Below are 27473 nucleotides of genomic sequence, written 5' to 3' on the forward strand. Positions count from 1 at the left end.
GACGCTTCTATTCATACTCGAGAACAAAAAATAATATAATCAATAAGCCCATTTATTCTATTTCATTCACTTACCTACTCCAGCAAGTGAAGCTCATGAAGCATACATACAAATAAGATTTATCTAAACAATACCAATGTAAAAAGCACCCTATTAAGAGTAACGAAAGTACATAATACAATGTCACGGATATCTCCCGGACTCGTACTTTCCACTACACGGGTTTTCACACTTCATTTACCATATCCCTTCGGATTTCAACTGATTTTGCTCCAACTCAGACTTACAAGAGTCTTATTCTTTATTCAGGAAATTCGTTCACTCATTACTTGTACCACTGATTCTATTGTTAAGATTTTATCTATTCAAATGACTTTATCGGATTGGACCAAGACTTCTATGCATAGATTTGTGTGTACGTGGCGTAAGTTCGATATGACCTATATCCTACTACTATTATAAAGGCGAAAGTTCGTAAGTGTGGATGTATGGATGTTTGTTACTCTTTCACGTAAAAACCACTGAATGGATTTGAATGAAACTTTACCACAATATAGCTTATACATCAGAATAACACATAGGCTACAATTTTTGAGGTTTCTAATGTGAGGTCGTAAAAAAACACTTTTTTTGCGCTTACATTACAAACGCTGACTGAATCCTACAAGATAGATAGAAGGCAGGTATAAATTATAACTTATATCTTCTAACCACGCGGACGAAGTCGCGGGCAACAGCTAGTTTTTTAATAATTAAGCCCATAACTAAGGCCATAACTGACAAATTGAAGAAGGAAAATATCAGAAGGCAACCTGAATTCCAAACATTGTAATCTCGAATCGCAAACCTAAGTACAGTCAGCGCCAAAAGTCGTTGAACAGAATCAACTTTACAAAACAGCTGTTCACACTAAAATGCCATAAGTTATAGTCGCAACTGGGAAACAAAATAGAATGTACACCAGAAATTTACAAAAGTCGTTAAACACGAGTATTTCAAAAGTATCTGTGCACTAGTATTCCTAATGTCGCTGAACATCATTCTATCAAAAGTCACTAAACAGCAGAAAAAACAAAATTAGGCTAACAAAGTATATTTTTAATGTTGCCGTGACTGTGTTAATGTACCTACTTTTGACGCTTATGTTGTTGAGCTACTTTTGGGACAGTGCTTGCTGTATCTATATCAATACAATTTATAACTTTAAAAATGCTGGACCGATTTTGATACAATTTGAATGGAGTGACATTTAAAAACATGGATATTTAGAATTTTTAATCCATTATTTTTTTGTAAAATATTAAAATAATATAAAAAATATATTTTTAATTAAATTTATTATTTCACATATTTAATTTATTACTTTTAATAATTCCAATGAAAATATTTTAGATATTGTTAACGAAACCTTCTTCTCAAAGTGAAACCTCCTTCAAGATCCTTAGTGAAACCTCTTTCGAACCTGGGATTTGACAAGCAGTCCGCTATAAAAGACGGAGCGCCCTTAGCAACGCCCAATCGTTAACAATATCTAAAATATTTTCATTGGAATTATTAAAAGTAATAAATTAAATATGTGAAATAATAAATTTAATTAAAAATATATTTTTTATATTATTTTAATATTTTACAAAAAAATAATGGATTAAAAATTCTAAATATCCATGTTTTTAAATGTCACTCCATTCAAATTGTATCAAAATCGGTCCAGCATTTTTATAGTTATAAATTGTATTGATATAGATACAGCAAGCACTGTCCCAAAAGTAGCTCAACAACATAAGCGTCAAAAGTAGGTACATTAACACAGTCACGGCAACATTAAAAATATACTTTGTTAGCCTAATTTTGTTTTTTCTGCTGTTTAGTGACTTTTGATAGAATGATGTTCAGCGACATTAGGAATACTAGTGCACAGATACTTTTGAAATACTCGTGTTTAGCGACTTTTGTAAATTTTCTGGTGTACATTCTATTTTGTTTCCCAGTTGCGACTATAACTTATGGCATTTTATTGTGAACAGCTGTTTTGTAAAGTTGATTCTGTTCATCGACTTTTGGCGCTGACTGTACAATAACCGCCTTAATGTGAAGAGGCCAGCTGTGACCAACAGTGAGAAGTATAATGACTATCTCTCCGTATCTCACTAGGCAGTATCCCACGTACCGTTAAAGATAGGCAGTTGAAATTTTCACTGATTTTTTGATGACATACTGATACAAGAAGATTGAAAGATTGAATAGAAATTGCTAGAAATAAAATTTGAGCCATTTTTTATATTTTGAAGCTCATTATTACGGAATCCTTAATGTCGCAAGTCGGACAAAAATTTGACCAGTTTTATTTTTAGCTTAGAGTCTTCTTCGACGGATCTCTCTCTCACAATATAGTCAAATATGAAAGGGGGTCTGTTGTATAATAAACAATAGTTAAGTAAGTCTTATCGCATTGGTCTATTAGATAACCATCATGGTTCAAGGATGTCCTGAAATAGATGCTTCAGTATTCATATTGTATAATACAATGTTTTGCACTGAACATTGTTGTTTTCTATTATAATGTAAAACTTACAATGTATTACGAGGTGGTTTATGAGTAGCGATTTTCTGATGTTTATCGTATAATTTATGGAAAAGGTTGCGAAGAAAATAGTTTTGTTTAAAAATATAGGTCATTCTCTTTTTTTTTCTTTGATCACTGTTTGTTCTCTCATCTTTTAGAAATTTTGTATTTATTTATTTATTTAATCCTTATAAGCTTCAATTGGATGCTCACTTTTGGGCACTGTTCGTCTTGGTTCACGTTTTTAACCCTTGTCGCAAAAAAGGGATGATAGTTTGACCGCTCAGTGTGTTTGTTTTAGTACCGTCGTTCCTAAACGATTGAAACGATTTGGATGCAGTTTCCATGCCGAGGATTTTAAGATCAATATTTTTCATTTTAAGCTTATTCCTTATGTAAAAAAATATCTGCGTAGGTCGACATGATTTTTCTTTAACGGAACTATTTATATTTTGACTGACAACACAACTTTATTCCTCTACAACTTTCTTAAGTGATTGCTATTTGTTAAGGTAAGTTTCGACATAAAATAATTATTTACGAAGTTAGTTTTACCTCTGGCCTTTTAGAAAGGCCGCACGTCCGCCCACCGGGACTTGGTACAGACTACAGTTTTCCTTTAATTTGATTTCACCTTTAGATGAAGTGACTTGAATTTAATAAAATATATTTTATGTATTCGAAGACGTGTTTGATGTGTCTTAGAATACATAATATGTGTAGTTCTCATTTTGATAATACTAAATCACAATGCTTGGAGGTTTTATCTTTGTTTTATTCTCACGGAGAAATGAACTAAAATTATTGTTTTTTTTTCTTCAAAACAAACAACTTTGGAGTTTAATCCTTATATCGTGGGAGCTTTCACAAACATTGAAATCACATGTAGAGAGATATCCACACTCAGGATTCGTGGGGATCGCAACCGCGAAACGTCGCGCACAGAGGATTTTGCGTGGTGAGCTTAACCACTTGGCTGTCCGTGCAATCCATTGTTTTGCCAATAGAGAGATAAATCTTTAAGAATTTGGCGGAACAAAAGAGAGAATAAAGCTAACGGTTTTATGTTTCTACATCAATCTACATTTATTCTAATTGAGCCCGGCGTGTTTCCCAGTTTCCGTGGACTTATGCGATCAAATATCCTGTGCTAAACTTGACCATAGTATACCTACCTCTATGTGTTATTTTCATCAAAATATAGGTTTAGTAATTTTTTTTATGTTGGAAAACGGTTACTCGCGCTTATTTATTGGGATAGACCACTTGGAACCTATAGGTGTTCTTAATCATGAATTTACGCGACGGTGGGGTCGCTAGCTCATTTACCACGACAGAATCGCCAAAACTCGCAACTAGATAATCATGAATACTTTTCACTTAATTGATTATACTATTTATTAGACAAAGATAAAAAATCATGTATCTAACCACACAATTATTCTAGATTTTGAATATTAAACGTGTATATCCAATCTGTCCACTTTGATTTAGTTCTGTAAAATCGGAGAGGGTTTACCTGCCTTTACGAATAAGTAATACGTTTCTCTGTCTCGGTCCATGTAAAGCCGTGGTTCCACACCTGAGCTGTCTACATTGGATTGCAGGCCCATCGGGATTTGAGAACGGGATACAGTGCACCTGTGTCAGTCGTGTTTGTACGTATACATATGTATTTGTTGAGAAGTTATTTTGTGATGTATGAAACTGTTCGCGGTCTGAAAATTTTGTATTTCTGAAGGCTGAATACTTGAACGTGAATATGTTTTAATACGCATGATGTCTCTTTTACTTTAAGTCTTAAAGAAGCTACAAAAAGATAGGCAACCTTCACAGATTTTCAGAAAAAACGAACTTAAAATGTTACTGTTTAAACATAGTAAGTTATATTTATGTACTTTGGTTACACTAAATTTGTCTACTGATTTATGAAAATTAAATGTTATTTGTAGCAAAAGTAATTATTGTTTTGACGGTAATGTCCCACGCAATTTCAAAAAACATGATGTTTATAAATTTGTTTCGTCGTCTGTGAAATGCAATGTCCATTACACAGCTATTTTGTCGTTGTAATTAATTATGTTGATTACTGTAATGAGTGCAAAATACGAACTAATTAATTCGTTAATTTAAATGTAATAGGTTCGTGGAAATTGGCTCGTACAATAATGTTATAATTTCTGAAAACAGTTTAAATAAACGATATTAAATAGGTGGATTCAATCCTATACGGTAACTCAATACTCAATGGTTTAGTCTGCCGCTACACCTTCAAAATATTGTTATTACAGTAAATATTCTAATCGTGTATAGAGTATAGGACATTCTCAATCATTATAAGACACCTCTGACAAACGATGTAGGACCATCACGAGGACACCTGGATTCCAAATATTGGAACCTAAAAGCAGTGAGCTGTGCTCAATGCACAAAGATTGCCTATAGTCCCTATAGGCCTATGTTCAGAACAGGACGTATATATTATAGCCTCATGTTGTAAGTTTTTAGTATCTTAGTATCTAATTGTTACTTCTTCGCCCCAATTCTGCTATTTAAAATGGCCGATGAATGAATGAAATTTGGCTTAAAATGACAGTTTTCGTTTTATCTTAACCATTTTTCTACACAATAATTGGAAATTCAGTGTGGGACGCTAAACTCAAGGTCAATACAATTAAGTTTTAATTATTGTTTTGGCATAATGCTTAGGAGAATAGGAATAATTTCAAGTTTAATTCAATTGCCATTATTCATCGGCAATTGTAAAATAGCAGAATCGGGGCCCTGTTTGCGAACGTCAGGCAAAGGTTTAACTTATTATGTTGCTATGTTGACACTCTTGTCAAGAGATTTACAAGTATTACATGTATAGGTGACATAATATGTACTTAAGATAAGGTTATCAATGAAGTGCACGAGTACGTAACTGCTGTGAGACCTGGGGTAAGATACTTTAGTACTTAGCTCGGAACTTAAAAGATATATTAACCATATAAATTGTATTTGTGACATAAATAGCTCATTGAATACATAATGTAGATAAGGTATAGATAAATAACCGCTCAAGTGCGAGTCAGAATTGCAACATCAAAAGTACCGTTCAAAGAGGCTGAACCAAGAAAACTAAAATGGTCACCTGTCAAATTGATGACTTTAATAACCCTTGTTTAGCTTCGATATTTATCTTAGCATTTTTTATTAAAGCGGCTCCAGAAATACATCATCTGTTAGAATTTCAAATGTAGCTAGCTGTTACGGTTCCAGAGTTTGGTGACAGGTGGACAGAATTTTTATCCCTTGGGTAGGGCACGGTAAACTCTTTCAAATGTACGAAAAAGACATTTCTGTAAGATGAGCCTATTCTACATTCGAGCGATCCTAATAATTAACAAAATTAGAAATATAATTTCTTACATTTTTTTTACTTAATGGTATCCGGTTAGACTTCAAGCTCAACAAAGTTAGGAAAAGGCAAGGAAGACGATGATGATGATTAGAAGTATCATTCGACTAAGGAATCCAATACCCGTAATATAAGCCTATTACACCAACATCAACAGGTACCACAAATTAGTTCTATCAGGCATTAAGTTCTATGCTAACATGCATTTGACAACGTCCGACCCATGTTACGAGGGGAGGTTCCCCTTCATACATAACACGGTTCACATCCTTAGTTAGGGAGATATGTTTACTTACCTTTACGTATTTACATACAAACATGTTTAGTATGATGTAGAAAGTATTATCGGTGAAAGTCGCTTCGATTGAAGGATAAAATGAGAAAAGGGAATTCAATGTTAACGCTGATTGAAACTCTATTTTATGCGCGATTTTCGACAACACTGTTATCCGAGTGTTTGAGGTCACCATGCCAAACTCAGTGTGCGCGACGTGACGCAGGTTCTATCCCCGATCATTACATAAGGTAGTAAGGTTTGCACATAATGGTAATGTATTGTAAATGACACTTAGACACTGGATATAAATTTCTGTTGTGTCTTTCTGGTCTCTTTTTTGACATTGTATTAATTGCGGTCAATTTCAGTAGTAGGTGGATTCTAATACCAATATTGCATGAACTTTTCTTTAAAGTAATATTACCTACCTCTAGACATATTTACCTACCAAGAGTACACTCTACAGAAAATGTTTAAGATGTCCGACGCGCAATTTTCCAGGAAACCATTACGTACTGATTAAAAAGAAAATTCTAGAGAAACTGCTTGGCTTTTAATTAACTGGTATAATTAGTTTCTTTTAAAAGGTTTTTAAAAATAAATTTATGTTTTACTTTAAAATATTTTTTTCTTAAGTGCGTTCTTGAATGTTTTTTGCAACCTTTGCTCTATGAAATCTCTAAATTGATTAATAAAAAGTGCCTTCTTAGTTTTTCTGCATCAGTATAAAAATTAAATGTATTAAAATACAAGTATTCAGCAAATAAGATAGATGATATCACTTTTTCATGACTTTTTTTAAGCTAGCTGGAGTATAAATTTCTTAACTGGCTACCCTAAGAAGATTTCAATCTAAGTCGAATTCTGATAGGCTTAAGTTCACCATCGTCTTTCGGGAAGTCAACCTTAGGTCGCCATGTAACCTTGTCATTCTCATATGGACTTCGTGAGTTATTAGATTTATCGTATAGAATTTTATCTGTTTTAAGAGTAGGCCCAAACATGGAGATCTCTAATAGTCTATTGTATCAACAAAAACGCATAGCAGACGTCATAGTTAACTAGCTGAAGTAATTAACATGCACAGGCCATTTTAAAGGCAATTATACTCATTGTTATTATCACCACAATGCTAACGAGTTGAGCCTTTACTATGAACTCTTAAAGTAAAATGTAATTGTGAAAGTAATACAAAGAAAAGAGACGGAACTATTCGAGCTGTAGTGCGCTGTCCCGCTTCCACAATACCAAAAGTCCAATATTAGATATCGTGGTAGAGGCAGTGGTCATTGAAATAACTTAGTTGTTTAGTTAACTTGCGAAGATTAATGGTAATGTTTTGCTAATTTGTTAAGCTATTACTGTTAAAGATAAATGAACCGTCTTAAGAAGGAAAACCTCTTAACCCAGTTTAACTTATATGCTTATACGTATTATAAGGAATTAGTTGTTGATACAGATCTTAAGGTACCTTTTTTGGAGTGAATAGAGATAGTTTTCCCCTAACCTTCACGACTCGCATTACCAATAAACTATAATTTATTTTCTATTTTTTAGTTCCAATTTTTACTGTCATCGGTCCTCAATAAGTCTACTATGTTTGAATGAAATCTGACCGTTCTGATGTGGGTGAAAATCAAGTCCAAAGGAGTCGGCTACGAGCAAATATACATATAAGTAGGTGAAGCTAACAAAAGCGTTATAAACACCCTTTATTAAGCCGAAGTCTCTAGCGGTAGCTGAATACTAGCCACTACAAAACAAATAAAAGTTGATAAATTGAACGTCAGTGCCACTTAGCGGAACTCTGTTACTCTCGCTAAATTGCAATTGCGTTTCCGTCTTATAATAGAAAAAAGAAAAGCATTTGTGGTTAGCTTAGCGCCTTTTGTTATAATCTATAGGTATTTGTTTGTCGGTATATTATGTTTTTATAGCTAAATAGTTGATTAATCTACTAACATTACAAATACGAAAATAACTATTTTTGGCAAAATTGGACATAGGCTACTTTTTCGCGTGATAGCAAATGATAACAAGACATTTTAAACCGCATAAATTTATATAAAATGTTTGTGTGTCTTTATTCTTAAAGCCAAGCCATTTTTATTCCCCGACCTCAAACAATAGAAAACACTTATATTTCTTTCTCACTTCACCTTGAACATAAGTCGCCACAAAAACTGAAAGAAATTGTTAAGATTGTCTACAATTTATCTCGCTTTTCCGTATAAGAAACTGTCCAGAGGCCTCTCTACCACCTCTCAGAGTGTAGTTAGTAATAAGACTGTACTAGTTGTGGAAGCGAGATGGAGCATTCCATTGTGTAGAGCGGCATCTCTTTCTCTCCCGAAACAATCTTACTTTAAGAGCTTGTAGGCCCACTCTAAGACTATAATAGACTATTATACAATGAGAACAGATGATTGTGGGTGGGTTCTATTTTCAGTCAAGGATATCATGCCTATTATTAACTTGTTATGTTGTTAATTTTACTAGTCTCTGTTATTGGAAAATCGTCCTTGGAGTCCTGGACAAAAGAGTTATTAAAAAATATTTTTTTGATAGTTTTGATTGATTTAAATACCTAATAATACCCGCTTATTAATGGGCATAAGCCTCTTTCCATATAGAGAAGGTTTGAACGTGGATCACCACGCTAGCTCACTGCGGGTTGGCGATTTTAGATTTTTATTTAAGATTTTTCCCATGTTTTCCTTGACGTTTGATCAGTGGCGGTTCACAGTTTGTCAGCTTTACTGCGTTGGAGATCGAACCTGCACTTTCTAGCATAATTCCGTAAAGAAGTAAGGAAACTACAACTTCAATTTTGAAGTACTCCATCAACTTTAGTGAATGAAAATCTCGAATGAATTTTCACGTTCCTGTTGAAATGTGTATCCAACTTCGTACCTGTTCTGTAGTTGCAATTTCAGTCTGCGGTCAGACTGAGAATGCCGACAGCGGTTAAAAAGGGACGGAGAGGGATGATAGATAGACTCTATCGATCTTGTAAACAGCCAAACATGTGTGCATTGAATCTAAGGAATTGCAATTTAGAACTCTATAACCAAGTTCGTAACGGTAATTTTACTCTATCATGTTAATAACAGAAAAAAAGAAGTGTGCAGTGGCTCTCCTTTTAGGGTCTGCACGTCTTATTCATTGCAATTTAGAGTCATATTCACAAAATCTTTTGAGTTTATTTTACTTTGTCACGCTCAAGATTTGAGTTTGGAAGGAACTCTTAGCGTCTGCCTTTGTCGAAATAATTGGAGCTTCAAGCTCTACAACTGATTGGGTAAATTTTATTTTACTTTTGCACGAAGTAAACAGAAACCAATATATATGTAGAACTTTATGTCGTTTCGTTGATGTCCTTAATGAATATGCTACAATTATAAACCCACTTTGTCCAGTTTATTCTATGAATCACTGTGGTCGGTTTACAGATAAATGAGTATGTCCTCTAAGACTACGGTATAACGTAGGATAAACAAAGGTTAAATGACTTCTAACTTATTTTTTGTTATCATTTAAGGTCTTATGAAAAAAAATATTGAAGACTCCAAATTGCTGTCATTGGTGTTTTAGATTTTGACAAATTACAGGTATAGAAAAATATTAATAAAAACAAAAGTATATACATAAAGATTTCGTTGGTATATTTTGTATTTATTAAAATAAAATACTTATAAAAAAATTGGTTTCAGAGGAAGATGTGTAAACGATTTAAGTGAAAATAAAATACACAGAATAATTTGTACACATATAAATTGTTTTGTCTGTACCTAGCAAAGGTAATTAAAAAGTAAAATTGTCGCAAAAATGTATAAGCATAGGTATCTTATAAAATAACAAATAGCACACAAAATAATCCTGTCACAATGGCGGTCTCGAATATCAAAGTTTCCAAAGGTGATTGTTTTCTAAAGCAAAATATTCTCGCGTGACAAAATTTAATAAAGTTAGAACAAAATTACGAGAAACAGCTTATACTTTACAACAAAAGCTTTCATTCCTTTGCTATTTCTGTTTCAGTAGAAAAAGTTTTGTCTTTATAACCTTTAACATTTGAAAGAACGACACAGTTTTCTAATCCTATAGTTATGAGTTTTAAACTAAAAGTGTGTAAGTGAAAGACAAAATGGAAACACTCGCAATGATGATGATGATGATGCTATCCCTTATCAGGGACATAGGGCTCGCAGAAGATTGTTCTACTCTTTTCGATCTTAAGCAGCATTCGATGTCTCTCCAGCCTAAACCAGTTGAGGCAGCCTCCTTCTCAACTGAACGCCTCCAAGTGGTACGGGGCGAACCGGCCGTCTCTTCCCATAGGCTTGTTACGTCAGACCGTGTTTGGACGGATGGTTGTCTGGTCTCCTCATTACATGCCCAATCCAGCGCCACTTCCTCAGTCGTATCTCTTAGCTCGCTTTACGCTGTCCGCTGTCGCTCTGATTAATGCCAAAGGTCTGAGCCCCAGCAGAGGCACATTTATAAGCTGTGATATGACTATAATACGTTGGTAAATAACTAAAATATAATACACAATAGTTTTAATGAACAGTTTATTTCTGCAGTGATTTATAAGAATTCCAATAAGTGGAACATAAGACCGCTAAGATTTCATTACATTTTCTCTAACAATTTATCAAATACTGTTAGCGAGCAAGTTAATTAGAAATCTCGAGTTACTTTCATTTTCTCTTATCGATAAGTCGATCGAATTAGTGCTGTAGTATTAGTTTGTTGTGTAAATACTTGGCGCTGTTTACCTTAACATTAGTTGTAAGCTCGTCATAATTATTTCAATCTAAAATAAATTTATTTGGTTTTCTACGTCAAGATTCAGATATTTTAAAGGTGGTTTAAAAATTTTCAACTTAATGGACCTTTTCGGGAATAAAAAATATTCCCGAAAAGGTCCATTAAATGTTAGAATATTAAATTATAATTAAATAAAAATAATTATCTATGACTTATTAAAATCAAGACGGAATTTAAAAAGAACAAAAGTAAATAAATTATAATTCCGCTCGCTTTCATTATTCGTATAATAATCTGTATTTCAAAGGGTTCACAAATGGCGATTATAAATATTTGAAATTCAAATACAACCGTATTTCTAATGAGCCATTAATAACTCAATGACGTGCCTGGCACGAATGCCTTATAATTATAAAGAAAGAAAAATTCTAATTCGAAATCCAAATGAATAAATAAGAACGCAATTTCATTAAAATTCCTTCTCATCAAGATTTGAATTCAGAAGCGTTGCATATTATTACTTTTTCACAAGCTGTTTGTTGCCGTTTCTTACGGCCTTATCATTATTTGCATATTCAGAGATAACCATCTTTGTTTACGGCTCATAATTTTAGACTGGCTGGCTTCTGCATAAGTAAGACGAGTTCTTGCGTGGATAACTGAAAGAGTGGTACAGAATTTCGTTTATAATAAATGAAATAAACATTTAATTCAGGTCGTTCACTCATAAACTAGGTGTAGTCTCTACATTTGCTTCTAAATTGGTTTTTTTTTTCAATATTTTTTACAGACGTCATTATCTATTCAAATGGAAACCTTCATTGTCCTCTTTTGTTTAAAAAATTCACTTTTTTAGTGACTGTTTTAAAATTATAGATTTTATATTACGATTGAAGCACATGCTGAATTGACGAACAAAATACACAAATAAATACAATATAATATGTACTAATTATCAGGATAAATTCCAATAGTCCGTATAGACCGATTTTACGAACACAATCGTATTCCGAACCATACCTACTCCTTTCACTTCAACTCATATTCCTAATCATCTTCCCAATTCAAGAGACTAATAGGGTTGTCCAAAGCCCCAACAAATTATGCATCGAATTTGAGGGAGGTACGGTTGGGTGCTCAAATCGATATCCCTTCACCGTTATCGCGACAAAGTCTAGGCATGCGGCTATATGTTCCACTTTGTGATATTGAGAACTGAGGATATTGCAGGCAGACATGCTAGGGCTGCCTATATTTAGATTGTTACGTCTATATTGTTCGTTTTTTGTTTTTATATGAAAAGCTGGGGAAGTGCCGTTCGATAATATAAAGCGTGTTATTTTTTGCGTGGGATGAAAATGTATTTCGGTATACGTTGTTGATTTTTCGCATGAAATCGTTCGAAATTTGAAATGTTTTTCGTTGCCGTATGACTGGTTATATAAAATAATACTAACTGTTCCCAGCGACTTCGTCCGCGTGGTTGGAAGATATAATTATGATTTATACCTGCCCTGTTTTTGCCACACTGTACTGCCACATTTTCCATTGTATCTACGCTCCTATTAGATTAGATTTGAAAGTAGTAGTAAGTTATTGTATTAAAACGTCCGAGTAATGTTTAATAACACAAGTCTATTCATAGAACGACAGCTGTTAAAACATTGCTTAACGGGATGATAACTAAGCAAGTCGCATTGAATAACAAGGGAGCAAAAAACTAGGTAATAATTTTCAATGAAATCTCACATAATTTACCCACATCAAAATACCTGAACACGCCAATACGTCATGTGATAATCCCAAATGAAAAAAAAGTTCTCGTACATATCGAAGGAGTAAATATGTAAAAAGAAATCGAAATTCGTTCAATCGCGAAAGCACTACACAACCAAATTCAATCTACACACGATATTTGATTTGTCATATCCATCCATATCGGTGTTGAAAGACAGAAAGGTAGAGATACCTTTAGGTAAATCCCTAGAGTAATTAAGTCGGGACAATCAAGAAGCAAAGATAATTACATTGAGAGATAATCTAGTTGTAATACTCTGGAATGTTTGATGGCCCAATTGATGAAGCTAAGTTCGGATGGGATAAAGGTCGTGGTTACGCCACGCCGCTTGAGCAGACGAGATAATTAGTTCACTAGATTCGATTTACGGGGTATTCGGAGTGTCATCAGGAAATTCTATTATCCTGTATTATGGTGGTTGATATGGAAGAGGTAAATAATGTTCCATAGCCAATATCATAGGGATAATGTAAATATAAGTATATAGTGTTACGGTGTAATAAATTGTACTCCTCCGAAACAGCTCAAATGATTGAATTTGTATACATCGATATACAGGTAGGTTTGAGAATAGGACAATGTCTATTTTTCATAGCCCATTTTTTACATACTAGTTTTTATTTATCTTTGTCGTTCCGGTTGAATTTTTGCAACTCAGTTTTGAGGCACTTCCCGATAAGCCAGCAGGCTGAAATTTTCATGGTAGCTTCAAACCCTATGAAAACGCAATTAACAACTATGAAAACGGCTGAACCCATTTTAGTAAAATTTGAATGGAGTGATATTTAAAAACGTGCTTTTTAGATTATTCAAATCGATTAATTATTTTATTCCATAGAACTAATTCGTATGACAAAACAACGTTTGCTGGGACAACTAGTTTCTTAGAGATAGGCCTAGACAGTAGACATTTATGTATAGTGCGCGAAAATAGCATTGATCGATGTGAATGTGTATCTAGTTAGACTATTTGCTTAATTAAAATGCCATGCTTGATGTAGAAGGAAGGTTTAACGTTATCAATTACGCTCTGTTCACTGTTTTAATTAATAGGTACGTGTCAAATTATTTTAAAATTAATTTTTGTGTGTTTTTAGTTTGTAGGTTGTTGATAAAATATATTTTGATGTGATTTTATGTGTAGAAACGAACGAAACAAAAAACAAGTACTCCGAGAAACACATAAAGTGATACAACATTTGGTATTTTATTGCAATTGTTACAATTATAATGTATTTATATCAAACTCTATTTTCTTGTTATCAAATACAAACTTTGTTGTGTTGGTGTTTTAGATAATCCTCTAAAGAATTATAAAACCCGCAAATAATTCAACAGTTAAAGAAAAATCTCCGGCAGACAAGAATAGGCTATGTAAAGAATGTACGAAGCTATTTTAAAAACTAAACAATACAGATCTGCGAGTAAACAAAGCCGAAGATACTATCTATTTGAAACCATTGTTAGGGTTTCGTACTCAAAGAGTAAAAACGGAACATTATAACTATGTGCCCTTTTTTTTGTTAAGGCGGAGCTTGGACACAATCTCCCTCGGGGGAGGAAATGGGTAGTGTCAGACTTTTACTGACTAAACCTGAACCGCCGTGTTACGTCATCCGCGTTTTGGTGTCGGTGTATGGCAATGCGTTGCAATCCTTCACACACCGACATATCTATGCGCTTTACCCTATTCGTCTGTTATTCTGTATCCCATGAACCGTAATAGCTAGACCCTTAAAATTTTCAACGATGATATTATTCTTTTTGCTTATACACCAACAAGTACTAAAAATAAAAGCCTATGTTGAGCTACAAATCTCTCGGTCGTAATTCGATGAGTGACCAATTGAATTTGAGAGATATAAGTTATGATTTATATCCACCCTGTTTTTTTCCACATTTTCCATTGTATCTTTGCTCCTATTAGTACAACCAAGTAAAACTTTCCTCGATGAATGGAATATTTAACTCAAAAATATTTTTTCAAATTGAACCAGTAGTCCCTGAGATTAACGCGTTCAAACAAACAAACTCTTCAGCTTTATATATTAGTATAGATTAGTACAGAACTCTAGGCGTCGCGAGTTTATCTTTACCACGTTTTTATAAAGTCACTTTCTTGTTTGTTTGTCGCTCTGGTTGGATTTTTGCAATTCAATTTTGAGGCACTTTCCAATAAGCTAGTAGGCTATAATTTTCAGGGTAGCTTCAAACCCAATGACAATGCAATTCACAACTATAGCAACTGTCAAAATCAACTTTAAAAACGTGGTATTTTGATTATTAGAAATACAGTTGCCCCGCATCGATACATACAATTTTCTTCAAAGAAGTCAATTCTGAAGATCGCAATACTCCGATACTCGTTAGCTTGAGTCTTCAAATAAGGCAGTGGTTGGCTAAAGACTAATTCGTAGGAAATTGAAAAATTGGTTTGCTTTGTGTACCTATATAGATTTAAGGATTTTTATAAGTTCGATATTTGTTACTTTTCTGTTGGCTTTACAGTTATTGTCGTTGTTATGCCGTAGTTCTCTAAATAAAGGCATAAAAATATTGTGTTTTAAAATGCCTATAACTAAATATTTATTTTAATTAACAATAAATACTTTAATTTGTATTACAGTTTATGTTAGATGAATCAATTTAGTGCCAAAATACTTCAAAAATCATTCAACATTAAATAAGCTTTTTCAAATCTATCTGACTCGCAACTTTAGTCTACACAAAATACGGTAACTCAATGTTACCGTAACTAAAACCACAATATCAAGATATACCATATTATAACATCCTGTAACTGGTGCAGGGGAACGCAAAATGTTTTCCCCCGTTTTGAATAACATGCTCTATGCATTATACTAGCTCCTTTCTTGGAGTAATTGGACGATCGTGTTATACCGACGATGTTGTGCGAGTAAGCTAAAATATCGATACCTGAAATTATAATCGCGAAATTCGAGATCTTTTTTGTGTAACTCACAAAATGAAGACGACATTGAAAGAGCCGAATATCGATTATTTACTTATCGATTAATTGGAAGTAAGGGTAGAAGGTTTTATTGAAACGCAATCGTCTTTTTTATATCGATACAACTTGTAAATGAAGACATAATTTGAATGGAGAATAAAAGTAGCAATCGATAGGAACTTGTAAAAATGTTGTAGCTTCTAAATTGTTTGAATCACGCTTCATGTTTATTTATAGGGAATGCTACTTTCAGTTACGATAACCATCGGTATTCCATAACGGAACAGACTATTATATGAAGTCACGAATACAGACGGCACTTTTTGGGAATTCCTCATATTATTAAATAGTTACACGTATTTAATAGCCGAACGTCTCTATGAAGTGCTTTTTGGATCATATTTCGCATGAATGACCATTTACGTCACACAGAGTAATTTGGGAACGGGATTCAATTAGATATCCGACAAACGGGTTCTCAGAAATACTTGGAATGATTTCCACATGGATTCAGACCTCGTAAAGTTATAATATTCACTTGCTTAGGATTTTGAAGGACATGATCGATGGCTATTTTTCGAGATGACAAGTCTTGAAAATCGGAGGTCTTAGTAAAACCTTTCTCTACTGCGTTTTCTTCATTTATGATCTGATTTTGGTTGGTAGGAGTAACAACCATTGGGATCCCGAAATCTATTGCTTCAGAAGCTAATAGTAGGTTTTCCGTTTAACATGAAGACATAGTTCTTCTGGGCTGACTACAATTCCTTAATCCTTAGTTACAATTAAGTATAATGACCAAATGAATCAAAGAGAATGATGGCCAAAGGCTTCATTTATAGGTCTGTTGTTTTCAGAATAACATCAGCACTTACGTTACTAGTTGGAAAACTCCACAGAAAATTTTTCTTATTCAAACATTTTCAAGACACAGCATCATCACTATATCCAGAACAATCTATTTTTTGATATGATTAAACACGAAGATGCACGTTATTTGGTGTCCTAACCCGTATCGTATTTCTAAATAACGGTCCGATTGATTTTCTTAAAGATATCCAATATGGCGGTTTTCAATATTCGGTGAGGTCCTTGTGAGCATCGATCCAAAGCTAATATATACGACGCTTTTCTTCGAACCGTCCAGAATTCTTTTTGCAGATTGTACGAAGTAAATATTATTTGTATTTTCACTTGAAATGTTAGAGTTCATTTTGTTGTGATATTGTGAATCTGTTTCCCGGATTATAATTTGAGAAGTTTCTGATTAATATTTTGATGACAAACAGTCAAACAGTTTGTTATTCGTGTTGTGATTATGTGTCTTTGACATATAATATCAAAATTATATTAATATACTACAAAAAAGGGATGTAGGGTATGTTGTCTTCAGAAATAGAGAAATAGATAAGAGAGAGTAAGCAGTGCACTCAAATATGTTTCCCCTCATATTGACGATGATGACATGTTGTAAAGAGGGATGTAGCTATTGAATTGGGCGTTTCATATTCCTTGTAATAATATACGGATAAGGCAAATGTAAAATTGATAAATGTAGATCAAGCAATAAGAACGTTCCTTTTAGCAGTTTGTGGTACACTTATATACTAGTAAAGAGTAGATTAACTTGCTAAAATATATCTTATGTAATTAATACAATGGCAACGTTTATTTATAGAGTTCTTATTACACATGTACATACATCTGTCTTTGGCAAAACTTCACTTTCTTCTTCATGTGACAAATAGCAATGGGATCATAATTCAGTGGCAAACGGAGTTTCTGTCCAATGAAATAATGAGAATTTCCCAACACAAGTGATCCATTGTAACTCGTGACTTCAAAGGGCAGCAAAATGCGACCTCTTTTAGCAACGGCTGGACCAAACGCTCCATTGAACAAAGATTTCTCTTTTTCATTTAATAGCCTCAATAGCCTGCAATGAAACAAACATTCTGCTTCTATAGATCATATTTCCTCAACCTTCTCTAACGATTTCTTCTCCCTCTTTACTTGTTAGCCTGTAATATAAGTCGTTTACATTGAAACATGACAGAAAATTTCAAAGATATGAATTTTCTTTATTAAATCGATAAAATACCCATGATTACTAAGCACCGTTTATCGTAAAGTATAGGCATTAAAGAAATTGCCTAGTATGTAAGTAATAAGGGACGTTGATGCAATATTGATCAAAGTCATTGAATGTCACGGACATTAAACGAAGGTTGCTGTAAAATATTGATTTTGTAACTGAACTGAGTTTTCTTTGTTCGCAAGATGTAAGCCTTGTCCAGTAAAAAGTTTAGATATTTAAATCCTTGGACACGGTAGTTTAGCTTTACCTGTCCCTAAAGTATAACATTTAAAGATCCGAAAACCGTAATGTTCTAATGGGAGTATTTAGGGAAAATAGTTATTTTAGTTGTTTAATGAATCCGAAGGCTAATTTGAATGATGTTTCATTCTTGGAGTAAGTCAGTACATTCAACAAGAAATTTACGATCCGATATGACATATGACGAGCCATGATTTCAAACAATGACTCACTGATAGGAAACAAAAGCGCAGTTTTAGACCAGTTCCCACTCATAAATTAGTAGTCCTTAATATACTAGTATGAAAAGAATTAAAGTGCTATGAAATTACTTTTATAAATGCAGAGAATAAATTAAAATGATTGTGGGACGAAAATTGAATTCGCGTTTGTAACGGTCTAAACGAATTCCCCGGCAGAAACCTTTTCAAATTGTAATTTATTTTTTTAATTATTCCTTTTTCGTTCTTTATTTAATTCAGTCATATTTTATCTTGATAATAAACTCTGGTTCCAGACCGTTTTATGCTTAGGTCTTAGAAAGTTTTTGTGTTTTAATAAAACTTTTTATGAGACAAAGTTCTTTGCGTTTATTATACCTATAGAGTTTAGGTTGTGTTAGCTTAGTAGCTGCAGACTTTCTTTTGTTTTTCTTTTAGGTTTTACTGAAAGTTAAATCGATGTTCAGGTATTACAGCGGAATTACATTTAAAGATAATGTTTTACAGTACAAGACTGAAAGAAATTACCTTAGGTTAGGTGCACTATTTATAGGAACAACGATAAATAATTTAAATGGGAGGACTATTTTCACAGTAACATGAAAGTATATTTAAAAGTAACAGTATATATTTAACCCTTCCATTCGTGTTACGTAATTGTATACCACGTTAAATAAATCAACATGTCGACTATCCATTCACGAAGTAATTTACATCGTTTTTTATAAACAATGGTTTGTTTCAATTTGATTGGGTACAGCGAGTTTTTGTATTTTATCACTTTTTTGCATGATCCATTTTCCCTTTGATGTTCGATGCATTGGTTGAATTTCGTTTAGGCATTCCTGTTTTATTTTTGTGAGAGTATTGTTATGGTATCAAATTGTTTTCAGCATAAAAACTGCAACAATACATTATAGCGTTTAGTCAGTAAATGGTTCCGTCAATGGATACATATTTTCTAATAATATTTACCAACTATCATTTTTTGTACGTAAATACCGCAAAAGCATGCTTAATCGTCCCCAAAAGGTATTAGTTGACATTAGTTTTGATGTTGAATCTTCATTTAAAAGCGACAATACAAATTATATTATCTGTACGTATCAATATCAAATATAAGGAAATATCTACAGTAATACGGAAACTACTAGACTCAAAACCAAAAGTGCTTCAAAATTTTAATTGAAAAAAGAAGAAACTTTTAGTGCCATGCAATATAACAGACATTTCCAGTCGTAGTGTGAATCGTTTCACGTCATCGCTAGTTTAAAACCGAGCCTGTTTTTTGGACAGCAGTTTGTGGACTTTCATGTCATGAATATCCAGTTTCAAAAACTTTATTGTAAGCCACACTAGAGGCTTGAAATTTTCATACGGAAATTAAATTTTGTTCAACGTGTTGATGTTTTTAAATCTGTATGTTTGAGACTGTGTTATGTGGAATGCGTTGCCTGAATGCGTTGCATTTTGAAATTTAAATTTTAATAGTTTTTAAATATTTTTACTGGCTGATCATTTTTTACATAATTTGCCTTATTGTAACGGATATAATTTTCGTTTACCTTCCATCTGAAGTTTTTTTGATTTTGATTCGAAACATATGTTTTTTAGATAAATAACCAATCGTAAAAAGTCAACTGTATTCCTAAATGGAACATAGTTTCATTTAACTTTAGTGCCTCCAACAAGAACGTAGATTTATTATTGCAATCTGAAGTAATAGAGCGTTAAACAATTACCAACCATTTGTTTTATTGCAGACCAAGTGACTAACGCTTAACTTTAATTGGTGTCCACTTGTCCAGCATATACTTCGCTGCATATCGATTGCGTTGGAACTGCATCAAACTTTTCTTCTGAAAATTCTCATACATGAAATCTGCATTTGCTACTTTCAACATTGTATCTGGAACTGAATAGATAACCTCTGATTTCGATAGACTGTGATAGTCTAAAAAACCGGCTCTTGGTCGGCTATGGCGTAAATTCAAATCCTTGAAAATCTAGTATCTTTACTCAATAAATTCGTTAAAACACGATATTAAATTGACCATAACAAATGTCACAGTCACGAAATTTGATATTTGCTTTGTTGTCAAAAGTCAGTCGAGGCAAGTTTGAAACGCTTGTCTTGGCGCTCTGCTTTCATTAATTGAACAAGATCGAAGTTCGCGAAAAGCCTTTTAACTTTGATCTGACTGACACTCTTCAGAATGGTGTCAGTCAACAGTAATTTGATGTTTTCAGTGGATTTTCATAAAGTTTCTGTTGATTTTCTATGAGGGCCCCTAAGCCCTATGAAAGTTGATACTTGAAACATGATTTTGGCAGTGAATTTCGGTGATACATTATGAAAATGACCATTTGAAAATATGGTCAGTTTTGTATAGCATAGATATTACTATATACAATAGTACATAACTGACTTTTACATTTTAGAAAGGAAAGATAAATGAGCCATAATTAATTAACGTACATAAACATCAATAAAAGTTATAATATTTCCAAATGACAAAACTGCTTTAAACTTCAAGTTTCCACTTGAAACGGCGCTCAGACTTCAGAAAATAGAATAATAAACAGATACGTATGTAAGTCGGTGGAGTTCGTCCGTTCCTTTGCAAAAGTCCTCATTAATATTAATGAAAGTGGTGAAAAGGTATGTAATTTAGTAAAGGGACGATATGACCCGGTTTCTCTGAAAGATTCTCACAGTGTTGACTCTTACGCTTTGAATAATGTTTACAACATTGTAAAGTTACGTTCTGGTTTTGTTATTTTATGTGGGGTTTGGGTGTTAGAAGTATTCTTTTTATTTTAAAATATGAAGAAGGCTGATTGTAACATCAGAATGCACACTATTTACACATGCATAAACTACATATTTAATTATAGGACCCATTAAACTGTAAATTTATATCCGTGGTGCCTGATAACTGAGCCTAACTCAGTTGTCAATCTCTTTTCTTTGCTAAAACTAGCTATTTCTTCTTTTGTCTCCCGCTTGCTATGGAGGGAAGTGGAACATTTTTTCTTACTCCTCCTCTTTACTATTTCTGATTAATTTCGTTGCGGGTTCCAAGGCAGTTAATTGTTCCCCCTGGGACACACCGAACTTAAGTGTTTCGGTGGTTTTCGTTGGTTTCATTGTAGATCCTGGCTTACAGGAGTTGCAATGACGGGCATGTGTGGCGGGCTAGAAAAAAAAAAAAAACTACATATTTACCATTTCACAAGTGCATTCGTATTGGACAAAAAACAAGACATCACTAGAAGCTAGCTTTATATATTATACTGAAACACCATTGACAAAATGTAAAGCAAAACATCTTTAAAAACCATGGATCAAAAATTTATATATAGGAGTTTCACAGCCATAATTATATTACTGTAAGGCGTGGCAACGAGCAAGCGTGGTTATCAATGCTCAAACCTTCATATACCCTTTTAATGATGAAACGACAGACAATACTTTCGTTATCCAGGGCCATACTAACAATTACGCACATTGTCACGTTGGCTATTCTCCAAAGAGTCTTCGGGGACCAAAGGTGTGACTATCCCAGTGTAGGTGTGTTGCATACCGAAAGCGATTACGCTGTAGCCCCAGGAGGCTAGTGTGCCGAGAACAAGCAGGTTCAAATCGATTTCGATTAGGAATCGTGAAAGGTTTTCCTAAGAAATCGAGATTAATTTGTGCTAACGATTGTAGGAATTTATTGTAAGTAATAGCAGTTGTGCTTCCTTGTTTAACGTATAACATTAATTACCTAAAAGGATTCGTTACAATACATGTAGAACTAGTTAATCCCCGAGATATTTTTGTATTATTTGTCACCTTAATCTAACTTCAAGCCTTTGTTGTGTTTATCATAGGACAGGGTGTCATGTATGTCACCTGAAATTCCCAAATTATTTCGTTAGAACTTTACCTTAATAACACTGCCTCTAGGCTTCCATTTTCCGCCCAGTTATTATGGATGTGACGACAAAATGTATGAATCCTATTCATGACGGGTGTGTCATAAATTTGATCCAGTGTAACTCCATTGTTCAACGTCAACTGCCCAAATAAATTCTGTCTAACATTTTTGTTAAAGTTAATAATACTACTCATATGACATAGCTCAGAGCTTTCAATAGATTCTAACTATACGAATCCTTATCCCAAAATAGGATAAGTTGAAATGGAAAAGGAGAATACTAATAATAGTTTAAATCCACCACAGAAACTCAAAGAAGTTAATAATATTGTCAGTGTTAATTTTAACATCGTGTATAGTAAGAAATATGGAACACTAGATAAATATGCTAATGCACTCACAATGTATGGAACTGTAAAAATTAACGGTAGGAATGGTCACGATTTTAGATAAATTGACAATAACTATTTATTAGCAGAATGTATAGCTTTGTTTGCTGAGTAACAGTACTTGTTGCTACAGCAAACGTGGTATTTTGAAAAAGATATTAAGTTACAACCTATTCCTTAATTCAAAAAATTGAGCATGAAAATAGTGATCGATGAAATAAAAATTTGATCGATGAATATTATGGTGTTATTGTTTTTACATTAAAAACTTGATATTGACTAGAACTCTTAGCCGATAAAAAAAATTACGGATGTTTGAATCTAATAGATTAGCTTACAATATCTACACTCTATAGGGGACTTCGAAAACGTGTCTGAATTTGTCATAATCTAAGATTGTTATTGCACAGTCCTTGTTCTGAACGTTGCAACCTTCTTCAGAATTACCGCTTTCAAACCTCAAACATTTAAAACGAAAGGCTTCAAAACACTCGTTTACCCCTAATCTCTTGTATTAAGCATCTTAATTACCACTAAGTCTTTTAATCTCGGTATTAAAGTGCGTTTCGCTTCAAAGCGTGGTTGACTCACAAAGGCTGAATGACGTCACATGGCTGGCGTGTACATCAACCGTTCTGCAAACGTGGCTTGTTTGAGTAACGCTCAGATGATTTAGTAGTCTACTGGCATTTACTTAAACTAGATCGTAGACTTTGTCTTTCATTTTTTGCATATGCTTTTGTTACATCTATCTTCTACAGAAATCTTACGGGGATGGTTCACGGTAACTTACCCGGATTACCTTGATGTAAACTGACTATGCAGAATCATAGCTACCTATATTGATTACATAATCGACTTTTCTAAAGCTCACATCGTAGAAATTTCACTAACAAAATATTCCAAGTACTTTAACAATTAAAAAAGATGAATATGTGTAGTTTTATTCCCAAAATTCCCATTTTCTATCTTTGGACACCGGCAAAAGTAAATCCATACTGCAAAATATTGGTCACTTCGTAGGCTTATTTATGGCAAAGCGACTTCTCGCGTGTCATTGTTTGATGACGTCACGTGACACAAGCTCGCATTCAGCCGTTACACAAACTACAAACAACGCTTGCATGAGGCTCGGATAATGGTTTCACTTCCAGGAAACTATGTATAGGAACTCGGTTTATAACGTAGTGTGGTATTAAGGCAAAAAGCTATTCGATGCACTGAAATTACAGAAGCAATTATACCAAATGAACTTGATTCTTATGAAACGTTGTTTTTTGTTTTTTTTTTCTATAACCAAGTATGTCTTATAAAGAATACAGAAATGTTTATCCTTTTTAACATTTTTCTATCAGAAGCTTATCTTCCAATTTGAAGATTTTTGCTTGGGATTCGTTATCAAAACATTTCCAAAACCTAGCGCAAAAATACATTTCACTCTATCCCCGTATGATTTATTGACAAAGTCCCGTATATGACGTACGTTACTCATATTAAGAGCTCTGCATTTGACACGAGACAAAGTGGATTGACTTTTCTGCTGACACATCCATTAATATCACCCCTACTATTTGTTACAGGTAATTTGAAGAGGCGACTGGGGCGTGCGCGCGGTTTTGTGCTGCGCATGTTTGATGCTTTATGCAACTGTACGCAAACCGCCGCCGCTGCCGCTCGCACCACGGCTCGAAACAACCCGTTCACTAAGCGTTAACCCGATCACATCTCACTTTGATAAATCTCGTAGTAGGGGTCACGGACCCTCAGATTTCGGTTATTTAATATCGACTTATAAAGGTTGGTTTGGATTAAAAAGATTTGTGGTTTATTGATTTTTCTCTTACAACTTGATTAATTCTCGGTTGGCTCTAGACAGCTTTTTGACAGATAATTGTTTGGAGCGATACAATTATCATTTGTGAGACTAAAATATCAGTTGTATAATATTTAACGTTATCAACGTTTTAATTTACTTTGAATATAATGATATCAAAGATAAAATACATGGCATAGGTAATCCCCTGCATGGTAGGGTAACCAAAGAGGTTGAAGATCGATCATCATACAGATCTAATTTAAGCGTAATCTATATTAGTGTCCTCAATACGTGTTATAAACCCAATATCATAGGTATTAATGTTATGTATAAAACATTTCGATGTCAAAATCAACATAATCTAAATCAGAAAAATCAATTTACTAAGTAGGTATATACAAACGTGATTGTCGTGTTACCAAAGATATTTAGACAGTATATATGTGATTAATTAAAATACCGTCATCATATCCACGGATTTGTAATTGGAAAACCCTTATTCATAAAAAATATAACGTTCGTTAATTAAATGTAACCCAATACCGAGTGAGGGATGAAATCGTGTGAGGTGTGCAAATAATGATGTGGGTGTAAAGTATTTTGGGCAACGGCGAAAATTAAACGTGAGTATTATAGACTGTCCCCGTATCAGACGGGGATGTATTACAAGTGGAGTGGAATGAAGATAAGGCAATAAATTCAAGGCTCTAAACCAATTTCTTCTCATATCAAAATGAAGGCCGAATTTTTTTTGCCATTCTACGACGACGGAAGAAACTGAATATGGATCTTTACACAAAAGTATTGCGTGATAGTTTGTAAGAAAGCATGTAGGAATGCAGGGTTAAAGACCATCATAATATCCAGCACCAACTTAAAACAAAGAAGGTTTCAAAATGACTTTTCTCAATCCTTTAAATACAGAAAACCAAAGAAAACTCTGTCCACAGTTGGACACAGCTTATGTCGACTTATGAATAAGGGATCTTGAATGCATATTTCTATTGGCATATTCTTATAATATTATCTGGTGTTCCCAAAGTAGTACTTTCTAAATACAAGTAGAGGACCTATTAATTTCCTAATTAAACCTTAGTCTTCCTAGTCTCCAAAACGGTGTAACATGGTGTTATGTGATTGGTGTTAATACGCTTATAGACATAAGGTGTACTTTAGTAATACATATAATATTAATATCTGGATAAATGTATGTACTGTAAAGTTTAATGCATTTTTCGATGTCTCTATTTACGAAGACGCGTGGATTTTTAAGTAATGCTCGTTGAAAATAGTTCGGTTTAGTGGAGAATTGAAGCGATTTTTGTTGCTATCAATTTTTATATTTTGTAATGCTGTGCGGTTAATCTCTACCATCTCAAGTCTCTATCATGTCCTAATCGTCGGACAATTTTCACAACAACAAAAAAAGGTTTATTTTGTTATTTAGGGATTGTGCAACAAGAGGTACTTACAATCATTCATGACATACATGTGCATATAAATGTGTTCGTCGATTATTTCGTTCAAGCATTTCATACAAAAATATAGCGTGCAAGATCGACGCGTTTTCGTAATTTTATAAAAACTATACGTAGATACGAGTCTATACTCCATGTATAAACTATTTATAACTATAATCTTCGATGTTTTTTTTTCTAAAATTGATATTGTACCACTTTATTTTAGGAACAAAAATATAATTATGTACCTACATATATCGAATGTATTTTTACCTGTCATACCTATAAGTATATAACTTTTGTACGTCTATAAAATATAAATTATTTATACCTATATTAAATATTTTATACCTACTATCTACTACGAAAGGAATTTGATAATGTCTGTACTGGGAATTGAGTTTTTACTGATCTGGAATTTTATGCAATGAAATTTTGACTTCGATAATAGCATGGAATAATTTTATGACCATTTTTTTGCTGCAATTATATATATAATAATAAAAACACAAGCACAAACGAAAGCGCAAATAAGTCTTACTTTTGTAATTAAGTGTATTTATTATTCAATAGTTTTATAAAAAATAAATTTTCTTAATTGTTTAGATTATAATCTGTGTCTCAAAACGTGGCTATCCCTCTTTTCTATAGGAATTAAATTAAAAAAAAACGTAGTAATGAAACCTCGAAAATATGAGAGAAGCATACACACTTATGTAAGTACATTGTAAAATATATTTTACAAGATGGATGAATAAAAAATTTAATATATTTTCTGTGTAAAGTTTCAGTAGTTGATGTTCACAATTAAATTAAGTGTTTAAAGATAAATGTTCAATGTGATATCCTGCCTGTAACCTTACTTCTGGTGTGATTCTACAGATAACTTCTTCTAAAAAAATAAAATGATTTTATAATGTATTTTTTGTTTTATTTTTATAACGTGGAACTTACTTCTACCTCTTCAAGCAAGACTGTTACGAGTATTGAAAAGAGATGGCGCATAACACGGTGTTAGGTGTAGAGCAATGTATCTCTTCGACAGCTACAAAACTCATCCTTTAAAAGTGATGGTGGACCATCTGCAACTTGTACTTATCATAAATGTTAAAAATGACTGGAGGCGTCTTGCACAGTCTCGGCCATTAACTCTGCTATCATAGCCTCCTTGAAGATTACTAGCATCCTTCAAGACTTAATTGCTGACGATTTCCACAAGAAAACCTAACATAAGTTTTCCTAGGCCTATCAGCATGGACATGTATTATATAGGCTGGTATTATTATTTAGCATTGTTTCAGTTTGCCATGAAGGTAAATTAAATCATGTAAAGTAACTTGCTTTAAATAATCTCGAATTTTTACAGGGTTCAGTTGCGCTTTGGGACTATAGGTGAGTAAGTACGACGTCAAAACTGCATTCCATTAAAGGTAATAAAAAAATCTCTGGAAAATACAAGTCCTGCACAAGAGTAGAGTTATTAGAAAATTAAAAGTACGTAAAGTAGCATTACTTCAGTAAATGGAGCTACTTTCTATTTAATTCAAGCTGACACATTT

At 33.4% G+C, this 27473-nt stretch overlaps 1 protein-coding gene across 1 annotated transcript in view; it reads left to right on the top strand.

The window, feature by feature from the left end:
- LOC113503339 overlaps window positions 1-26835 on the top strand; it is a 38433-nt gene extending 11598 nt beyond the window's left edge. Inside the window, exon 3 of the mRNA XM_026885205.1 lies at window positions 24219-26835. Coding sequence (XP_026741006.1) covers window positions 24219-24352 — 134 coding nt within the window. The 3' untranslated portion in view covers window positions 24353-26835. The remainder of the gene's footprint in view (window positions 1-24218) is intronic.
- Window positions 26836-27473: the final 638 nt, after the last annotated feature.

Source organism: Trichoplusia ni, chromosome 19 (genome assembly GCF_003590095.1).
Source record: "Trichoplusia ni isolate ovarian cell line Hi5 chromosome 19, tn1, whole genome shotgun sequence".
In the NCBI taxonomy this organism is placed as follows: domain Eukaryota; kingdom Metazoa; phylum Arthropoda; class Insecta; order Lepidoptera; family Noctuidae; genus Trichoplusia; species Trichoplusia ni.